At 46.6% G+C, this 19,938-nt stretch overlaps 1 protein-coding gene across 2 annotated transcripts; it reads right to left on the bottom strand.

Moving 5' to 3' along the window:
* Positions 1–610: 610 nt before the first annotated feature.
* SPMIP8 (sperm microtubule inner protein 8) lies at positions 611–19,865 on the bottom strand. 2 transcript variants are annotated; one of them, XM_059713699.1, is made up of 8 exons: positions 19,783–19,865; positions 17,674–17,898; positions 9,613–9,674; positions 6,534–6,708; positions 4,904–4,965; positions 3,337–3,401; positions 3,218–3,250; positions 611–976 (listed from the first exon to the last, which is right to left on the bottom strand). In XM_059713699.1, exons 2-8 carry the CDS (start codon positions 17,894–17,896, stop codon positions 946–948), a joined length of 651 nt encoding a protein of 216 aa, XP_059569682.1. In that variant the 5' UTR covers positions 17,897–17,898; positions 19,783–19,865; the 3' UTR covers positions 611–945. The 2 variants fall into 2 exon arrangements, with proteins under 2 accessions (XP_059569682.1, XP_019352822.1); XM_019497277.2 differs by having other exon boundaries at positions 17,674–17,901; positions 19,779–19,857.
* Positions 19,866–19,938: the final 73 nt, after the last annotated feature.

Genomic DNA, 19,938 nt, shown 5'->3' with positions numbered 1-19,938 from the left:
CTCTTTGTCTGACAACAGTGCACTGGCCTTGGTATCATGTAGAGGCCTTTGTTTGCTCAGCAGGGTCAAATTCCAGTACTGGCATTCAAACTTTCTGGTTATGTGTTCTGTTACCTGCAATACGTATCTATGTGCTTGGTAGCTCAGAGAGACTGATGGACTCAATTGAGAGATCCATTGGTTCCATTTTTAGGTCTGCACCCATTCTAAAACCACAGTCTAAAAATACTGAATCTATCCCAGGGCTGAGTCCATTCTGCTGCACTGTGGAGAACTCAGAGCTGACCTGGGGCTGAGAGTTTCTGTTTGGTGACAGCCTGTGCAGTGGTAGAACATGTTTCCATCCCAACAGGATCAAAAGAAGCTCTGGGAAGAGGACTGGATTGGAGAGTGGAAGGCAGACCCATCCCAGTGCCACACAGAGCTCTCTGGAGGTAGGGTCTGGATAGGTGAGGGACTAGACACTGGGTAACGGACAGGCTGAGGCTGGAATGGAAAGGGAAGAGACCATCTCTGTATGTGTCCAGTGTCTTGCTGAATGGTGCTCTATTCCTTGACTGGAGCTTTTCAGGGTTTCTGCAGTGCAATTAATGAATTGGTGTCTATGAAAATGCCCAGAAAACATTTTTCTTCAGCTCATGGTGCCCCACAAACAAAAAGGCATGGGCTGTTGTTTCCATTCCTCATAGCTCATGTTAAAAGGGCACTGGGGGAAAAGGGAGAAAGGTCTGAAAATCCCTGGGAAGTGCCTTCTAGTTCAGCCTCTTCTATTTAGGCATCTTTTGTTTTCAGAGACATTTTTATTTGCTAGGAAGCACCATGTGTATATACTGGTCATCCACAGGGCTGCTGTTAGATCCTATTCTCATGGGACTTGTGGAAGCTGGCTGCCAAATGCCGATCAGATTCACCTTGGGCTCCACACCCTTTCCTGTTTCCTGCTGTCTAGCGCCAAGGCTGTAGGTAGTGAGAGCGGCTAGGAAGGAAAACAGGCACAGTGTTTGATAAAGCCCCAGTAACAGGCTTTAAATGCTTTCACCATGTGAGCTGAACAACTTGAACAAAGGACATCCTGGCCTTGGGCTTTGGCAGTGCTGAGAGGAGCCTTCTGCTCACCTGGAATGAGGGGAAGACAAATCTTCCATTCCTGTGGGAGCGTGCTGGGGGCCCTCTGAGACTGACCCATGTCCCCTGGATTGTGATGTCCCGGATTTCAAAATGAACAGAAAATAAGGTGCTCTGTGATATGCTGCTCTTCACAACCCTTAGGAAGGCCTTGGCCAGGAATTCCACCTGCCCTCCAGCTCTTCATAGCTGTTTCTTTGTTGTATATTCTTTTCCACTCACCTATCAAAGGCCTGTACAGCCTTGGAAAACTCTGTAAGAGTGTGCATTAAGTCAGACAAGCTACTTCTCCCTTCTTGGTTCATCTACACATGCAATAAACTTTGGAGCTTATTGCTCCCAGGCACACCATTTGAACATGTGCCTGGGACCGCAGCATGTTGAGCCAGGTTGGAGCAGTCCCAGCTGGTAGGGGGCCCCAGAAGCCAACCTGCCAGCCCGAGGCTGCTCCCCCCAGGCTCTGTGTGCTGTAGAGGGGCTGGCTGGGGCATGAGGATGATCCACTGTGGGGCTAGACAACAGGGCAGCCCTCTCAGTGAAGCACCCTCATGTCCCAGCCACCTGGGGGAGCATCTACACATGCACTAATACAGAGTAAAAAATCTTATTTAGTTTACTCCAGCCTAATAGGGCCACATATGTAGACATGCGACACTGCACAGCTAATTAGTCTACTCCACAGTAAATGTCTCATGTAGATGCACCCTCTGTGAACACCTCTCTCAGTGGATAGGCTGTAGCCTTTTTTGTCTTAAGCTCTTTCTTTCCCATGTCTCACCTTGGCTCTTATTCTGTCTCCAAGGACCCTCTGTTTCAAGAAGATCCAACCCTTCTCCTCTTGTACATGCACAGTCAATGTACACCTGTTTGCAAATAAATGTATTTCTGTGTCTGATGGATGGACTACATTATGTGCCTGACTTGGAGTTCTATAGAACTATCACCCGTTTTCAGCTTGTACCCTGAATTTTATTTATAATGTGAAAAATATGTGCTATAGTAATGACATGTAGTGGCAGGGAAGTTAAACACAAAACTCAGCAAAAAGAAAACTTATGACTTGTCACAGTGATTGTGACAATGTATATTTCCCTATAGTATATGCACTGTGTTAATTATGGTGATCTATGCCCTATTGGTAAGGGAAAGAAAGTGTACTTACTGCAAAGATCAAACATTTCAGCTTTCCTGAATACTGTGCTTCAAAACTTATAACCATAGTGTGGCATTTGATACTCTGCTACACTATGACACTTCTTGTAGGGTATTTATGCTGCATACAAAAAGGAGTCTGACACTGTAAAAGACTTTAAACTGCCGGGAAAATGGAAGATGAATGACTGCTCTTCATGCATTCCCTGTATGCACTAGTTGTATGCACATGTTCATGATAGAAATGGTGTCTTTGTCAAGAATAATAGTAGAGTTGCTTAGTAAATCATTTTCTTGCCTATTTAGGCAATGCCAGGGGATCAACGAGAGCCACTTCCATGTAGTGATTGATCCCTGGTAATGCTTGATGGCGAAGAGCTTCCAAATCGACAAAAAATGCACAAAGATAAAAATACAGACACCATTTTTGTCATACGAAAGAAGGCAGTGATGCCAATGGCAGCATGGTGAGGTTTACTCTATCATTCAGAAAGCAGGAATAAAATATCTGATCTTCCTGGCATGTATATGTGCATGAAAAGTCCAGATTGGCACTTGCATGCTAGAAAGGGAGGAAGAAACAAGCATGTTCCATTTCCTTCCTACGTGGCTGTAACCTGGAGACTGGCAGTTCTGTGCTTCCAAGCCAGGCTCACTTTCCTCCCGTTTGTGAGTGGTTACTCACATGAGTAGTGCCAGCAGAAGGAGCATGGAGCTCACCATCTGCCCTCTCTGACTATCAGACAGAGGGAAGGCTACAAGGGATTCCATGCAAATGATTTTCTTCTCTTTTGGCAGTTTCCCTTTGGTAAGACCAAGCATATTACTCTTTGGTGAACTCTTCTTCCAAAGGCTCAGTCCATCTCTCCCTCTCCCTTATTCATGCTTGGTAGTTTTTACTACTATGCCTGTTCCACCTGATGGTCTCAAAAGCACTTACCTGTATGCTGTCCCAAAGCTCCTAAATATGTTGCTGTAAAGGAATAGAAAACAAAGTGTGACTGGCAGGAAAGCCCAATGCTACCAGCAGCAAAAGAAAACAAGCCCAGGGATACTTACTTGCTGGTGTAAGGGATGGGCTTCTGACCATATTGATCCAGGCTGGGGTTCTGATTGAGGCAGTACTGGAATTACACAGGCAAGAGTGGAGAATGAGACATGTTCACCGCAACCAGTTTGTACCACTCTTCCCATCGAAACCACTTTATTGCCACACATCCAGCTACAAGAACCTAGATACTCCTGGCAGCTGGGTGTGGAGGTAAAGTGTTTCACTGCTTTCCCTAGCAGGCTCTGTGAGGTGTGCTGTATGACCCCCTTGGCCCCTGGCCTACTTCTCCTACACCCATTTTGTGCCAGTGTAATTCACTAACTTCAATGAAGTCACTTCAGAATTATGCTGGGCTGTTTATAAGGGGTGCATATGCCTTGAGAAGAGTAACTGAAATTCAGTTTCCCAAGAAAAAATGTACCCTTGCTGTGAGCTGGCAAAACCTCTGAGAAGAGCCAGGACGGGTCATACTTTGAGTTGGGAATGATCATCTTGGAAAACCAAGATGCTCTAGGCAGTGGTGCTAGTGTTTCAATAGATGGCGCTGTTGACTCAGCCAGTTCTGAGCCAATGCCTTTGCTGCATAGTTGATCTTATAAAATGTAAAGCTCAACTCCTGGCTTCTTCTAGTCAACTAAAGATCCTATAGGGCCTCCCCTCCCTCATACACAGCAACAAAAAGCTTTGTTGCAGGTATAGTAGGGCTGCAGTTTTCCACCCCAGAAGCAGCAACATTTTGTTGGACAGGAAGTGGGCAGTAAAGCTTCCAGGGAAAAATTCCCAGACAAACAATGAGGGTGATGAGCCTTGGGAAGAAAATGCAGAACTTCTAAGCAGCCTTCCCATTCCATTCCTGTGATTTAGGCTGTTGCAGATATTCTACTGGTGGTCCTGACTGCCATGCTCTGTACTGTCCTTCACTTCCTCCTTTTGATCTCTCCTTGCAAATGGGCAAACGGGCAAGCTGTGTCTATTAATACAGATCTCCAGAGACTGGCTTTGTAGGGGCAGCCATGTTTGAGTGTGTACCGTGTGAGGGCAGTGCGCACAACAGGGCCTCTGGTGTGTTGGGCTGTTATCTGCAAGAGTGGATCCCAAGAGGCCTGTGAGATGTTGAGCTGTCTGCAGTGGGGGAGCTGAGTGGGACATGAGAGAAGTTCATAGCTGGGGAAAGACCGAATTAACTGACGTGGGTCACTGAATTCCAGAAGGCCAGGAAGGAACCATCCTATCCTCCTCCTGTGTTCATGCAGGTCCATCTGAGTTTTCCCCATAGATGGCCAACAAGCCCCAGAACTGAACTGAGTGACATGGCTCCATTAAACCAGTGGGTCTCAATTTTCCCTAGACAGGGACCTCCCAGAACTATCCTCCTCTGTAGCTAGGGCCTCCAACTTGTATAGGAATATGGAAAGAGCAGGGCAGGTGGTATCACCTCACACTTCCCTCCTTCCACTTGCCCAACAGGCTGAGAGCCTTTGTGGAGGAACAGAAAAATACTATGCAGTGCAACACACAGCTTCCAGTCAAAATTCCCCTTGCAATGCATCACAGTGCACAGGCAATAGAACTCACCCTCCATGTCTGTGTGACTTCAGGCTTTAGATATCTAACAGCATAATAACTGAACCCAAGCACTGTGGAGAGAGAGAGAGAGGTGCACACATCATCATCGGTGATAGTATCCCCTGTGCTCCCCAGCCCTGTACCCTCATACTTTAATTGTGGGCTTAACCCATTGTCTTCTGTGCACTGACACAACATTTAGCAGTAGAAGGTGCTGGGAGAGCTTGTCCGGGCAACTGAAGGGGGATGGAAAAGACTGATTTCTGCATTGTTAATATCTAACTGGCATTTTGGAGTCTCTCAAAGGCTCAGAGAGATGAGTGTGAACCTCCCTCCAGACTCATACCAAAGGCTGATTCCCATTATCCCAGGTGTGAATGGGCACTTGGTCATTCAGGCTGGGGAATCAAAGATAGCTAGGTGTAATATTAGCCGTATCACTTCCTTGTGTGCCATTGGCTATGAAAACTGGTGTGTCTTAACCAAACCAGCCCAGCAGGCTGCTAGACTCAGGTGGATTTTTAACCTTGATTCTACAGATCAGTCTTCTCCAAGGCTGAGAGCCAGAATGGCACCTCTTCTGAGGCCTACCAACAAGGTGGAAAAAGGTCTGGTTTTAATGTGCAATGTAGTCAAAATAAATGGCCTCTCAAGCCCTCCCCCCTTCACTGCCCTTTGCAGTCCAATCCCTCCAGGTTCCCACTATGGACCTATGGTTTATTTTAATATTAGTTTTAGTATATCTTCACTAGGCAGTTTGTTGCCAATTTTGGAACACTGCTATAACTGGCTGACACAGAAGTTGTGAGGGGAGGAAAAGGCTGAGCCAGTTGAGTAGCGGATAATTAGGGCTTGGGCTTGGGGTTGATGTAAGCACTTTAATCAAATGTTCCTGCTGAACTGATCAGCAGGGAAATACTTAACACTGACTTTTCATTTGTTATCACCCTACTACCAGGTTAACGCCTCAGCAATCACAGGGAAATTTCATACCTTTTTGAGTGATGTAACTTCTGACCCAGGTACTGGTTATATTCATTTCAAGCAAGGAAAGTTGTCTTTACAGCCATAAGGGCTAGATACTTGATATTTTCAGATGAAAAATAAGAATAAAGAATACCATTCAGGGACAGCTAAACCAAACTGAAAATCTGCAGCAGCTATTTGCATGGCTACAGAAAGAACAATTAACTAATTATTTTTTAAAATAGAAGGAACTGGAAATGGCTTTCTGCATCAAGCTAGTCTAGGTCTTTGGGTCAGATGCATATGGAATAAGAAACCATCTGCAGCCTGATCCAACAGCATGGATATTCCAGAAAAGAGAGAGATGCTCATTGTGTGGGTAGGTGGCACATCTGCCAGGAAACTGTGGAAATGCCACACTTAAAGCATGCTGGCCATATAGACAGGCCACTGGCACATGCAGCAAAGTATCAGTATCTTTGCTGCATATGTTATCAGAGTTGTAACATTATAGTCTTGTTTTACCTTCAGTTTACTCCCCAGAGGAGGCTCCAATTCTTTAACCCTAGCTCAGACCTCAAGAGAATTAGACATTGGCTCAGCCTGTCTCCGATCCCAAATGGAAGGGGATGGGGGTTGTGGAAGCTTTGTTTCTAGCATGTGCCAGTTGTACCTTTCTTATTGATGCTGGGCAGCCTGTACTCTCCAGCAGAAGAGACAAATCGTGACCAGTCATCCATTGCACATGTGTAGCTTGGCCATTCATCCTGGCCAGTGCCAGGGAGGAAAGGAGCCATCTTCCTGGCTTGGTACTTTGCAGTCAGTGACCTTCCCAATTCTGTCATCCCCTGAACAGAGAAAGGCAGGCAAGATGTTATTACAAGCCTCCACCCTGGGCCTTGCCTTGTGCTACAAATATGGGGCTCAGCAGAGAGGGGTAAAGTTCAGGACAAAAGATAATACTTTGCATTCTCACCTAGGTGTGCAGGCAACTACAAAAATAAATTGCACCCTGGTTTCAAGAGATATTTTAGGCCTCTCCCTGTGGGCAGTGTGAAGTCATGGATGAAGAAATTAACTGTGGCCTAGGAGACTTGGGTTCTATCCCCCGGTCTTCCATTACTCTGCTGGGTGACTCAGACAAGTTGGTTCTCAGCTTCTTTAGCTGTACAATGGAGCTTGTGATATGACCTCTCTTTGTAAAGAGCTTTGAGCTGAGATCCATGAAAGGCAAGTATTATAATAACCATGTTGTTGTTGTTATTATCAGTTTACCAACCTCCAGCCAGTAGGTAGAAAATCCAGAGCCATGTTTTCCCTCTGGTAGCCTCTTCCTGTCACTCATCCATGCCCAGCTGCAGGGACCTGGCTCCAGAGCCTTGCCTGATTAGTTTATCCTTATGCAGTAATTTTCTCAAAGTTGGAGTGCTATAGACTTGGCAAAATGCTCTTCAGCATTAACTAATTAAAAGGGGAGAGGTGACTTTGTGCTTATGCAAGGGACTTGAGAGCCAGGAAATGTGCTTGTGGTTCCCTGAAGTACCACACATTAACTTTGCCTCAGTTTCCTCATCTATTATGTAAATCCAATATTACTTAGTGACCTCCAACTCATCAGCAGTTGGAAAATGTTTATGGAGCCTTGGATGGAAGGTGCTACAGAACAGATCAGAGAGATATGAAAATGATTATCCCATTTAACCAATGGGGAAACAGAGGCACAGGCCCATATCATGATTTGCAATTTGAAATCGGGGGTTGCTGTTGCCTATGCTCAACTCAGTTCACCATGCTGCCTTGAAACAGAGGAAACTTTGGTTTCTGTATCAGTCCCAACATAAAGTTAAACAATGGAATGCATCTGAATGGGTCAGTGTGTATATAGTGAGGACTTCCTTCATCCTATTGTCTGCCAGCTAACCTATTGCAAAGCATTTTGTTTAATAAATGGCATCACTTTGTCTGCCCTGAAAAGGATCCCACTTTTGGGTATGAGTTATTGATTGAGCATCCAAAAATGAACAGCAGCATCTGCTATGCCCTGCTCAGAGCAAACAGGTCTTTATGGTACAATCCAACATCCTTCACCTTCTTCCACAGCAAAATTGCCAGTGGTCATGTTTGCTTATGTCTCAAAAACCCTTGTATGAATGGTTGTTGTGGGCTTGCTTTGGATTCTACAATCCTTAAATAATGGGACCCACAGAGGTTATCTTGCTGCCTTACCCTCTATGCCCTGTAGTTTAGCATGCACTAAGAAAGAATTCAAGGGCATGGGAGTTAACCAAGAACAGACTTGCAAGCTACTGGTTTCTCTTCCAAAACAGGAAAGTCTGAAGCCTGACAAAGCTCAAAGCCAAATGTATCAAACCCTATGGTGAAGGGAGCATAGGGGAATCCTGCTTATAATCAAAGCTTACAAATGAGTTCATCTTTATCTTCAGTTGTTCTTAGCAGATACATTTGGAGAAATTGAAGCCTTGGGTTAGGGACCTATGAAACAAAACTGAGGCTAAGCTGCCTCTCAGTGACCATATGGAGAACAAGAACCCTTTTTAGGAGGGGGGGGGTGGACACACACACGCGCACGCATGCACGCGCACACACACACACATACACACACACACACACAGCGCATTCAGAAAAATTGGGGTTGTGCCTCTTAGAAAGAAACCGCTTCATTTGGCATGCAGTTAAACATCTTAGTCCCACTGCCGTTCCCAATATCACCACTTCACCTGACCCCCTTCCTTCACTCTTCCCACCTCCTCTCCCCAGGCTTTTAAATCCTTTCTGGTATAATATGTTTCTTTCCCAGAGCTTTTTGGCAATGGTCCTGCCCCATTCCAGCCCCACCTAGCACCCAGTGTCATGGCCCTCATGGGAGAACACCCACAGTGGTTATTCCATGTGTCCACATTAGGACCCCGAGTCTCATTTGTGTGAATGTCATTGTAAGTAAGCAGAAAATCCTTTCATTCTGGTTAGTACAAATAAGAGAGAGGACCTAGATGCCTTTTCTTACAGATTCCCCCTTCTCGTACCCCTTGTTCACGTCAATCATTTACTAGTCACAGTGAGATTGGTGGGCTTTTTAGCTACCTTGCTATTTGGCCCTGCTCAGATCAGGTCTAATGACATGGTGGTGTCATGTCCACCTTAAGACTCCCACTAGTGGAACTAGGCTGAGGATAGCAACAGTCTAATACCAAAACAGGCAAAGACTGCCAGCCACTGGTCCTCTCCCAAGTCATCCCTTCCCTCCTGTTACTGCCAGCATGCCAGCAGTACCCTGGGTGGAATGATGCATCTGGTATGTTTGGGTAGCCGGGGTTGGAAATGATTTGGCCCTGTCTAGTAGCAACCACATTATTTTCAACCCTAGTTGAGGGGAAAACTGGAAATTAATAATTGATGCCTACTGCCAAGTAACAGAACAATTTCTAGCATAAGCAGGGCCGTGTTTATCTGAATTGGCTTGTCTGTATCTGTTGTACACATTGGCATGTAGGCTGTATCTTCATATTTGTTTGTACAGAAATGAGCATAGGGCTGATGTTCAATAGCAGGGATCATGTGGAAACCACTACTGATGTTTACACAAAGATGGACCCAGGTAAGATCCAGAATTTCACTTTCAGGGTGGGAAAGGTACAAGATGGATATGTGAACACCACGACAGAGACCCACAGGAAGTCGGCAGGATGTGAGTGTTCCCGCTAGTGCTCTGCTCTTTGGCTGATGTGACTTACCAGGCTTGGGAGGCGCATGTTGGGAACTCCCACCAATGTGAACGTTGAATTGTTGAAATCCTCTGGGAACAGAAAGGAGAGAAATGAGGACCATGGGCTGCTTGTTCACCTCCAGTGAGCAGAGAATGGGCTTTCTCTTCCCCATAGGTTTAGCACAGTGCAAAGCACTGGGCTCTGAAGCCTGTTTGAAAACTGGTTTTGAAGTGATTTAAGTTTCAGCTGAACTGGTGTCAGACTCAGCTCTGCCGGCCTTAGTGGGCACAGAAGCCAACTCATTTAAAACATGTCATGGAAAACATCATAGGTTTTATTCTAGGCCCAGAGTGGAACAGTCCTGATCTGCATTAGAGCAGGACCTGAAAATGACTTAAAACAGTTTGGCCCTGCCCACACTGGTCAACAAAACCCTAATGAGAGCAGTGTGGCCTATAGGATAGGACACAAGGTAAAGGGTCAAGAGACCTCAGTTCTGTGCCTGGGTTAGCCATCCACCTGCTGTGTGACCTTTGGCAAGTCACTTCTCCTTTTTGTGCCACTGCTTCTCCTTCCCTTCCTTTGGCTGTTTAGGACAGAAGCTCTTTGAGCCATGGACTGTGACTTACTACACGTCTGTATAGCACCTAACTGAATGGAGCCCTGCTACTGGCTGACACCTCTACAGCTCTTCCCTTGTACTACTAATAAAAAGCAATGTTGCAAGCTGGTTTAGCCAGCACTTGGTTAAGGTCAGATTTGAACAGACAGAGCTGCCAAGGGTTTTTAATCTTCTGGGAACATCCCAGACTGGGTGCAGCAATATCAGTGGTCATAAGACTGGGCTGTGAGTGCAGACAGGACACAGAGATTAATGCAAGCATCTTAACCTACTTGGGTGCGTCTACATATACATTAGATCCAGGAGCAGTTTACTCACAAGATATCCACACATGCAGGGAAGCGGGAGCAGATTTGCTGCTATTGGCAGCAAACTGCTTCTGCTTCCTAGGTCCTTGCAATGGGTGGCAGGGGCTTGCAGGGAGCACCAGGCCAAGAGACAGCTCTCTCCTGGCCGGGGCTGGGACATTGCACATTGCTCCTGGGGGACTGCCTGCTGCCAGGGTGGAAACAATGTCCCCCTGCCCAGCAGCAGGGAGCTCCTGGCCCTGGCTCCCCAATCACCCAATCGGGGCATGGGGCTGGGACCTGCCCCTGACCAGGACAGTTCCCAGCTTCTGCTCCATAATCACAGGGCCGGGGACTGGAGAGCTTGTTCCGTGCTCAGCTTTGTGAGCGTGGAGCTGGATCCCCTGCCTGTTCCCCACCCAGCTCCATAATCATGGAGCTGAGCAGGAAACAGGCTTTCCAGTCCCTGCCAGCAGGGAGCTCTCAGTGCCAGCTCCACAACAGCAGGTCAGGCGCACTGCCAGTTCCATGGTCATGGGCCTGGCACTGGGAGATAAAGATCTTCCAGCCCTCACTCCCTGATTTCAATCTCAGAGCGGAGGGCTTAGAGCTCCCTGCTGCTGGGGCAGGGGACGTAGTCCGTACCTGGGCCCCGGTAGCAGAGCCCACCCTGTTAGCAGGCAGTTCCCGGGGGCAGGGAACAATCTCCCGCTCCCTGGTGGCTGGCTGACCAGGAGCAGATTTGCTCCAGGCCAGGCATCGACAAGAGTGTTACTGCGCAGTAACTAATTACAAGTAAATTTGCTACTTGCATTTGTAGGTAGAAAATTTACTCGCAAAAAGCAAGGCTTACTGTGCAGTAAGTGTGTGCACATGTAGAAATCAGGACTTGTGGTAGAGTGACATCTTTTATTAGACCAACTAGATATTGCAAAAAAAATTTCTTTAATTGCAAGCTTTCGGGCACAAACACCCTTCATCAGGTATAGGACAAAAGATTATAAAAGTTCTCCTGGGTAGAAATGAAAGTTCATATTTCATAGGAGAGTTGAAGGTATGCTAAAATCTCCTGTTTGGAACAGTTCATTTTATATGTAGATTAGGCTCAGATGCACATGCTTACTGCACAGTAAACTATGCTATTGCATAGTAAAGGGTCTCGTGTAGATGCACCACATGTTACTAGGCCTCTCCTCCTCTGGATTAGACAGCACTGTGGTAAAAATGCCACTCCCCTGAGCACACTTACTGCTCCCACTGTTTTGCCACTAATAGAAGTGCCCCAACACATTTCTGCATCTTCTCACCAACAATGGTGGAGAGACCGGAGCTGGCCCATGGGAAGTCCTGCAGTTCACTTCTGCAACTGTTATGGGGTGCTGCCAATATCCGTATGTGGATCAATTACATAATGGTCCAAGGTGAGTCCTCTCAGACACACTGGGATTGAGCTGGGCTCAGACTATTGAAACTTGATTGATAATACATTTTAATGGTGAATGAGGCCTGCTCTACACACACAGTTTAGTATTTTTAGACTGCTAACTCTACACCAAAGGAAGTGGTGGTTCTTCTCTTGATCTCTTCACATCAAGACCAGACACCTTCCAGGAAGATGCAATAATATTGGATTAAATCCTGGGGTAACTAAGTGAAATGTAATGGCTAGTGATAAATAAGAGAGCAAACAAAATGACTTTGGGGTCCCTTATGGCCTTAAACTCTGAGTCTCTGAATCTATGGAAGTTTGCATAGACAGCATCTATCTTTTTGTTCAGTGTTTGTACAGAACCTAGCACAATCAGGGCCTGATCCAGCTTCTACAGTGCAATTACTTAATAAACCAGTGCAACCCTCTAAATCCGTCTCAGCCATGCTTATAATTGACTTAGCTTAAATCAGCAAGGAACTGAATTCAGTTAAACCAACATAAACTGACATGAAACATAAGTTAAGTGTGTTCATACACTGTGTGCACAGCAGGGAGGTGCATCAGTTTCATTAAATCAGTTTGGTGCAACTGGTACAATGTTCTCATGTAAATGAGGCCTGAAAGGCGCAGGCCAAACCCAGAGGGATAGTTTTAAATGGATGTAAGTCTGCCCATGTAGCAGCAAACGCTGAAGGTTTGTCAGCATTGGGAAGGTTATGAGTTTACTGCCCTGCGATTTTACTACCATAATTAAAGAGGCATGAATCCTTGTGTACATGCTGCTAAGTAGCTTTACTATAGTTCATTGGGACTTTCACTTGAATGTTACCCTGAAGACTTCCTTCCCCTGATTTTATGCAAACCTTGAGTTTGGTGTTGCTTTAAACTGAGGCTGGCTGACCTTGATGGGATGAAGCCTATGTTTTGCTTTCTCCTAGATTGGGTATCCCACCTGCTCCAGAGTATGGATGCAAGCTAAACCACTTGAGTGCTAACTATCTGCCAGTACCTTCCCACAGTTCCCTCTGTGTGGCCAGAAGGACAGACAAGGCCTTCCACAAACCGCTGGAAAAGCAGTGAGGATGAAGTAATCAGGTATGCTTTTGCAATGTTCCTATTCACACCAGGGATTTGCAAACCAGGGTTCTCAGGGCCCAGGAGCCCATTATAAGAGTTAACCCTGCACTGATGAGATCCCCTTATTCCAAAACGGGAGTGTTTCTTTCCATGTTAGTCTCTCCCACTTTATGCTGCATTGTACAATTATATGGCACAGGTAGGCTGGTAAATGTTACACACTTCAATTAAATTGACTCAACTTTGTATGCAGACAAGGTGAAAACTTATGCTACTCTCCCTGCTCAGGCAGGGAAAAAGGTGTTACATAAGTATTTAATAATTAATAATTATTCATGAGAACCTTAATAGTTCTTATTCAAAGGGGAAGTTTGCTTACAATCACAGCAGGAAATAGTTGCCTCACCACCATGCCAAAAAACACCTTCAGGAGGATACTGTTAATTGTATATTGCCGAGGTGTTAGAGAAGATCAAAAGATCTCTTTGATATGGTAACCACACCCCATTGCTAATTAAGGAGGAATTCTCAGTTTTGGGGGGTGGGATGGAAAACTTTATTAACAGTGTCTGGGTGCTAATTGAGCCAGGGAGATTGACTGGAAGTCTGACATTTAATGAGGAATTCTGGCACCTCCAGACAAAGGAGGCATTGTTTCTAAAGGGGAGGATACAAGCCCAGGGGAGACCTGCACTGATGGTGGGCCTCAACAAGCAGAGGGAAGAACTTCTGATGTGGTATTTGTGAAGGTGGTGTTGCTGCCATTGCTTCTGTACACTGCACTGGTCTTCCCCCCAGGGACCCAAGTGTGTCGCCCATAGAATCCAGAGAACTGTGTGCGTCTTCTGGGGATCCAGAATGGAGAAGGTGGCAAGAAAGACCCTGCACATGAAGAAATGGGCCAGGGGCAGGGGGATGCCAGACATCCACCTGTTCCTGTGGGCACAGTACACGAGTCAGATCTGCAAGCTGGTGACTGGGCCAGCAATCAAAACAGCCTGTCTTGCCAAGTAATTTACAGGTCACCATCTGAGACTGGGGGGGGGGGGTGTATGTACCAGCCAGAGGGAGACTGTGCACCATGGAATACCGTTGGTTCTATAGTGTGCTGAAGGAGTTCTGGAGCGGGTATGGGCTACAGAAGGAAAGCCCAGAGAACATGTCTAACCACAGGAAGATACAAAAGGCAGTCAGAGACAGAGACAGGCTATCGACCATGGAGCTGCTCCCTGATGATGACTGCCAGGCTGTCTGGAACCAGATCTTCCACAAAGACCGAAGAAAAGACCACAGAGACATGAACTGACTCATAACTCACGGTGTACTCCCAGTGAAGGCATGGAAGCACAGAGCGAGATAAGAGTCTAGATCCAGCTGCCCCACAGCAAACTGCCAAGATGAGAACAAGAACATTGACCACCTCTTTTGACTCTGCCTTTGTGCCAAGGGAGTGTGGAAAAAGCTAAGCTGGCTCCTTGAGTAAGTGACAGGAGTCAGGCTGATGACAGGGGAGGTGGCGCTGTACGGACACCTGACTAAACATCAGGGGTCCCAGACAGCCCGCTTAAACCAGATTGGGTCCTGCGTCAGGAGCACCCTGTGGCAATGCAGGAACCTCCTAATGTACAGTCACATTAAGCTTGAGCAAATGGACTGTGTTAAAATGTTTCTGAGTGAACTCCAGCCCTACTACCAGAAAGCGATGGCAGAGGATGTAGAGGATGCAGCCAACTCCACCTGGAAAAGGGATGCGTGGTGCAGGGTGTTCAAAGTCCCCCTGAGAAGGGAAGTGGACAGGGAGAACAAAGGGGACAACGACACAACTGGACCTGGAGACAACGAGGAAGACAACGACAGGATCAGCAGTAGGGGTGTGTGAAATGGGTGCTATTTGATTCAGATTTGGATTCAGATTTGGCCCATATCGGGGGCAGTGATTCGATTCATTGATTCCAGTTGCTGTCCCTGATTCAATTCGGCCAAATCTGAATCTGAAGATTCAATGCTGATTCAGAGAATCAGCGATTCGGACACAGACACAGCTTTAAAAGTTTTTTCTACATACCTTGAGGTACCAGGCATGGCTTGTGATCACTGTGATGCTGGGGAGCATGAAGCATCCCATGGGAGTGCAGGGGCCCGCCATGTGCTCGGCAGTGAACCCAGAAGTAGACTGGAAGTACTTCCAGTTCACTTGCGGTTCTGTTGGGGAGCATGCTGGAGGTACGTAGAAAAAACATTTAAAGCTGTGTCTGTTCGAATCTCCAAATCTTTCCGAATTGATTCAGAGGGTTCCGATTTGATTTGGAGAGATTAAAGGGTCCTCTGATTCCATTTGGATTTGGAGATTCGGCCACTGAATCGGGCTGAATCTCTGCTGAATTGAATCGGATACCAAAGCTTTGCACAGCTCAGACCAGCAGCAGTAGAAATGGCAGAGACATCAACAATGATAAGGACAGTGAATGAACTGAGAAGGGAAACCCCAAATCAGGCCCTTGACTGACTAAGGGACTGTGTTTGGGTTAGGGAAGAGCAGAGGGTGGGTGTGTGTGGGCGCAGGGGAGCAGGTGCGGTTATTGTAATGGGTGCGTGTATTTCTTCAGTTGGTTTTTTAAAAAAAAGGTGCAATGGAAGCCTATAATAGAGGAGATATATTCTAATTTAAATAATCTGATGAAGTAAGCTGCTGCTTACCAAAGCTTGTGCATCTCTGATTTAGTTAGTGAATAAGGTACAAATCTACCCTGCCTTTTGCAAGGGCAATCTCAACCATGGCTGAGATGAAAGACTCGTACCAATAGTGGTTGCTGCAGAACATGGCTCAGCTATGTAGGCTTTGTGGAGTCTCCAGCCAGTTGTGTCTTATTCTTCTTCATGCTGATTTACTTGAATGTTTTTCTCAGACAAATGAATCTTTTTTTTTTTTCTGATCATTGGAATTGCATGTTGTGACTGGGGGTTAGGGGCTGTTCCCTCCAAAGGAATCAAGCCATGTCTGGTCCCCAAAGAAGGGGAATGAGGTCCTATCTTCCAAAAATGACTGAAAAGCTGCTGGCTGAGAGTACAGGGAGACTCTGGAAGCCCAGAAAGCATACCAGCCTTGAGCTGACTTAATGTGTATGAAGAGGTAGGGCAGAACTGACACTGGAACCTGTTGGCTGTGCCATGCTTGTCCAAATGATAAGCAAATCTCAAAGCCCTTTACAAAGGTGGATCAGAATAATTGCTTCCATTTTCATAGTTTCATAGTTGGTAGGGTTGGAAGGGACCTGAGCAGATCATCAAGTCCAACCCCCTGCCATGGCAGGAAAGAGTACTGGGGTCAAATGACCCCAGCAAGGTGTTCTTCTAGCCTCCTCTTAAAGACCCCCAGGGTAGGAGCCAGCACCACTTCTTTTGGAAGTTGGTTCCAGATCCTAGCTACCCTGACAGTGAAGTAGCGCCTCCTGATGTCTAGCCTGAACCTACCCTCTGCCAGGTTGTGACTGTTATTTCTAGTCACTCCTGGTAGTGCTCAGGGGAACAGGGACTCCCCTAATGCCTGCTGGTTCCCTCTGACTAGTTTGTAAACGGTCACTAGATCCCCCCTCAGCCTTCTCTTGTGGAGGCTGAACAGGTTCAGGTCCCTTAGCCTCTCTTCATAGGGCCTGCCCTGCTGTCCCCTGATCATGTGAGTGGCCCTTCTCTGGACCCTCTCCCTGTTGTCCACATCCCTCCTGAAGTGCGGTGCCCAGAACTGGATGCAGTACTCCAACTTCGGCCTGACTAGTGTCGTATAGAGGGGGAGGATCACCTCCTTGGACCTGCTTGAGATGTATCTGTGGATGCATGACAAGGTATGGTTGGCCTTCCTGACTGCGTCTCCACACTGTTGGCCCATGTTCATTTTGGCATCAATAATGACTCCCAGATCCTTTTCTACCTCTGCACTAATGAGAAGGGAGCTCCCCAGCCTGTAGGTATGCTGCTGGTTCTTCCTCCCCAGGTGCAGTACCTCGCACTTGTCAGTGTTGAAACTCAACCTGTTCTCATCTGCCCACCCCTGTAACCTGTCTAGGTTCACTTGCAGCCTATTCCTCCCTTCTAGCGTGCCCACTTCCCCCCACATCTTAGTGTGGGGGAAAACTGAGGCAGAGAGGAAGAGTGATTGGCCAGCAGCACTCAAGTGCCCCGAGTCCCTGTTCTATGCTCTTATCAAGTAGGGATTTGTAACGTGCACCTATAGCTCACTTCCTGCGAGCTGCAGCCGCAACATTACCAGTGGATGTACCGTGAATGTCTAAGGCAGACAGATTATCAGGAACCTGATTTCAAAAGTGCGTTTCCCCTGCTCACTTTAGCTTCAATGGAGGCTGGAGCATCTCAGAAACTTTGAAAATTAGGCTGATTATTTAAAGAAGATGAAAGGAGAATGGCAGAGCTGGAGTCATATTGGTGTTATTTGCTACGAGCAATAGTAAGACTGAGGGTCTCAAAGCATTTGCATAGGGGGTAAGGATTGTTATCTCCATTTTATGGATGGGACAACTGATAATCAGAGAGGAGGTGTCACACAGGAGCTCACTAGCAGAGTCGGAAAGAGAGTCCTTGTCTTCTGCATCCCAGTCCAGTGTTCTCTCCTCCCCAGGACTGTCCTGCTGCCTTCCAAAGCTCAGTGCTGACATTACCTTTGGTGCATGCAGTGGCTGTCTGGGAATGTTCATCAGGGAGTTTGTTCATTGCCGTGTCCATGTCCATCTGACGTAAGGTTGGCAGGGCTGGGTGGTAAAGCCTGTCCTTTACTCCAGCCAGTCTGGAAGTCCTTGGCTCCACGGGCAGGAGAACAGCAGGGATGGCACAGATATTATGGCCATCTTTTGGCCATGGGACCAAATCAAGTATTTGGGCCATTGCTGCTGAAGAGAGAGGACAGTTAAGTGAACAAGTCTGTAGAGGCAAGGCTTATGTGTAAGCAACTGACAGGCTGCATCTCCTGATGACAATATGCACAGACTATAACTCATAATAACATCATGGACTCAGGCTGTCCACATTGTTCGAGTCCCTGATTGTACTGCGCTAACAAATCGCATGCAATAAAAGGAGTACTGTTGGCTCACTGGGTATATCTAGAATCTTGTGGCCCCTTTTGAGCCTTCAGATGCCTGAGAGAGACCCACAGCATCCTGCAGCACATTGCACAAGTGGTTAAGAGGCACCACAGGGATACTCTCACTCTGTGGTTCCAGTTCTGTCCCCAGACCCAGCTCCTGCTGGCATCGTGGGGGGGCTGTATATGCCCTCTGAGCACAGGAGTGCCAGTATGTGCTTCTATGTTCCTCAGTTTTTCAGTGATGACCTGAGATGCCAAGGGGTTAATATTTAGGCATATCACTCTAAGGGAAGTCTGCAGGAATGGTGAAGGCATGACACTTCTGGAAGCCAGGCGAAAGCCACCCCGACTCCAAGGCTGCTGTATCAAAACCTGGCCTTTAACATTTGTTTGTGCCCATGATTCCTTCTAGGTGCTCCCCTGGTTCTTTGCTTCCCTCAGTAGCTCAGTCAGTGTTGCCCTTTATCCTGGGAACAGTTTTCAATCTCACGTGAACCAGGTGCTCCCAAAGATCTAAACCTTGTGACTCCTACAAGCTGCACAGTCCATTACACACATCTGGCCTTGTTCTGTAAGGTATGGATCTACTCTATATCTTGTTAGGGCCTGAGCTAGCTGTCCCTGATGTCAACTGTAAGACTCTTGCAGCAGTAGCAGTCAGACTGGGTCCTTAGTTTGTAACCTCACAGGGTAAAAATTCTGATCTTGCACACTTTCCCACCTGCACCCACACATTGCATTAGTATTATAATCTTCCTCAGGGCCTGCAGAGGGTACATGCTTCCAGAGAAAGGGAAGGGGAGGAGGGGGGGAGGTGGAGGGTGCAGAGTACTTCCACTTTCCAAAGCAAGAAAGAAGAAGAAATGCAGACTGATAGGAGCTTGGAAATCTAATAAGCAAGCCCTCCAGGAAGAAGAGCAGAGTTGATTTAATGTGGAGAGCTAGAGAAGAACTTTGTTAAAGTCAGTGCAAAACCTCAGTCTCTTGTAGATCAGTAAAGTTAATGGTGAAAATAACCCAGAACACAAAGGCACAGTGAAGCACTAAAATGTGCAACTTTTATTCAAGAATCATCTTCTTTCTTGGGCTGATTCCATTCTCAAGCACCTTAATTTGCCATAAACTAGTGATGGACCGGAAGCAAAGCACTAAATCTGCTCATCCCCAAACATAAAGTTCTCTTTCACATCTGAATTATTTCATGGATAACCCCTGGTTCCAAAATAGGACTGAGCCAAAACCCCAAGCTCCTAATTCCTCTGAATTCAGAAGTGTTCAGCTCCAAATCTGCATTTTAGTCCTATCTCTCAACTGTTTTCAGGCTTGCTCTTCAGCCCCAGGCTAACAGTGAACACTTGGCATGGAGCCCACTGGATGTTTCCTTGCACTGCTCCACTGGAGCTGTGTGGAGTAACTTTGGCTTCCAGGAGAAAACATTGCTGCAGTTTAATAGAGACACCTCCATCTCAAGGTGGGAAAGTTTTACTGGCTCTATTTTTTTAGTTTCCTTCCCTTTGAGTGATACCAACTGAAAGTGAGGCTAAATAGAAGGCAAAGGCAAAGAAAGAGCACTTTAGAATAGATTATAAATATTTCTCTGGTGCATACACATGTGTAGAGCCAGCCACAGATTTGAGTGCACACACTGCAATATAAATAATAATAAATGGTCATAAATACCTACACTGAAGTGATACTTATTTTCTCAGCCTTCTTTGCATGAGCCTTGTCTCAGGCCTGACTTGGGCTCTAGTCATTCTGTTTGCTGATCTCTTATTCCCATGGCAACAGGCCACCAATATCAAATGTAGTTGTTAGGTGATGAGGACAGGGTTGCTAG

Source organism: Alligator mississippiensis, chromosome 10 (assembly GCF_030867095.1).
Source record: "Alligator mississippiensis isolate rAllMis1 chromosome 10, rAllMis1, whole genome shotgun sequence".
NCBI lineage: Eukaryota > Metazoa > Chordata > Crocodylia > Alligatoridae > Alligator > Alligator mississippiensis.
Note: the sequence above shows the minus strand (reverse complement) of the source record. Positions and strands in the feature narration are given on the sequence as shown.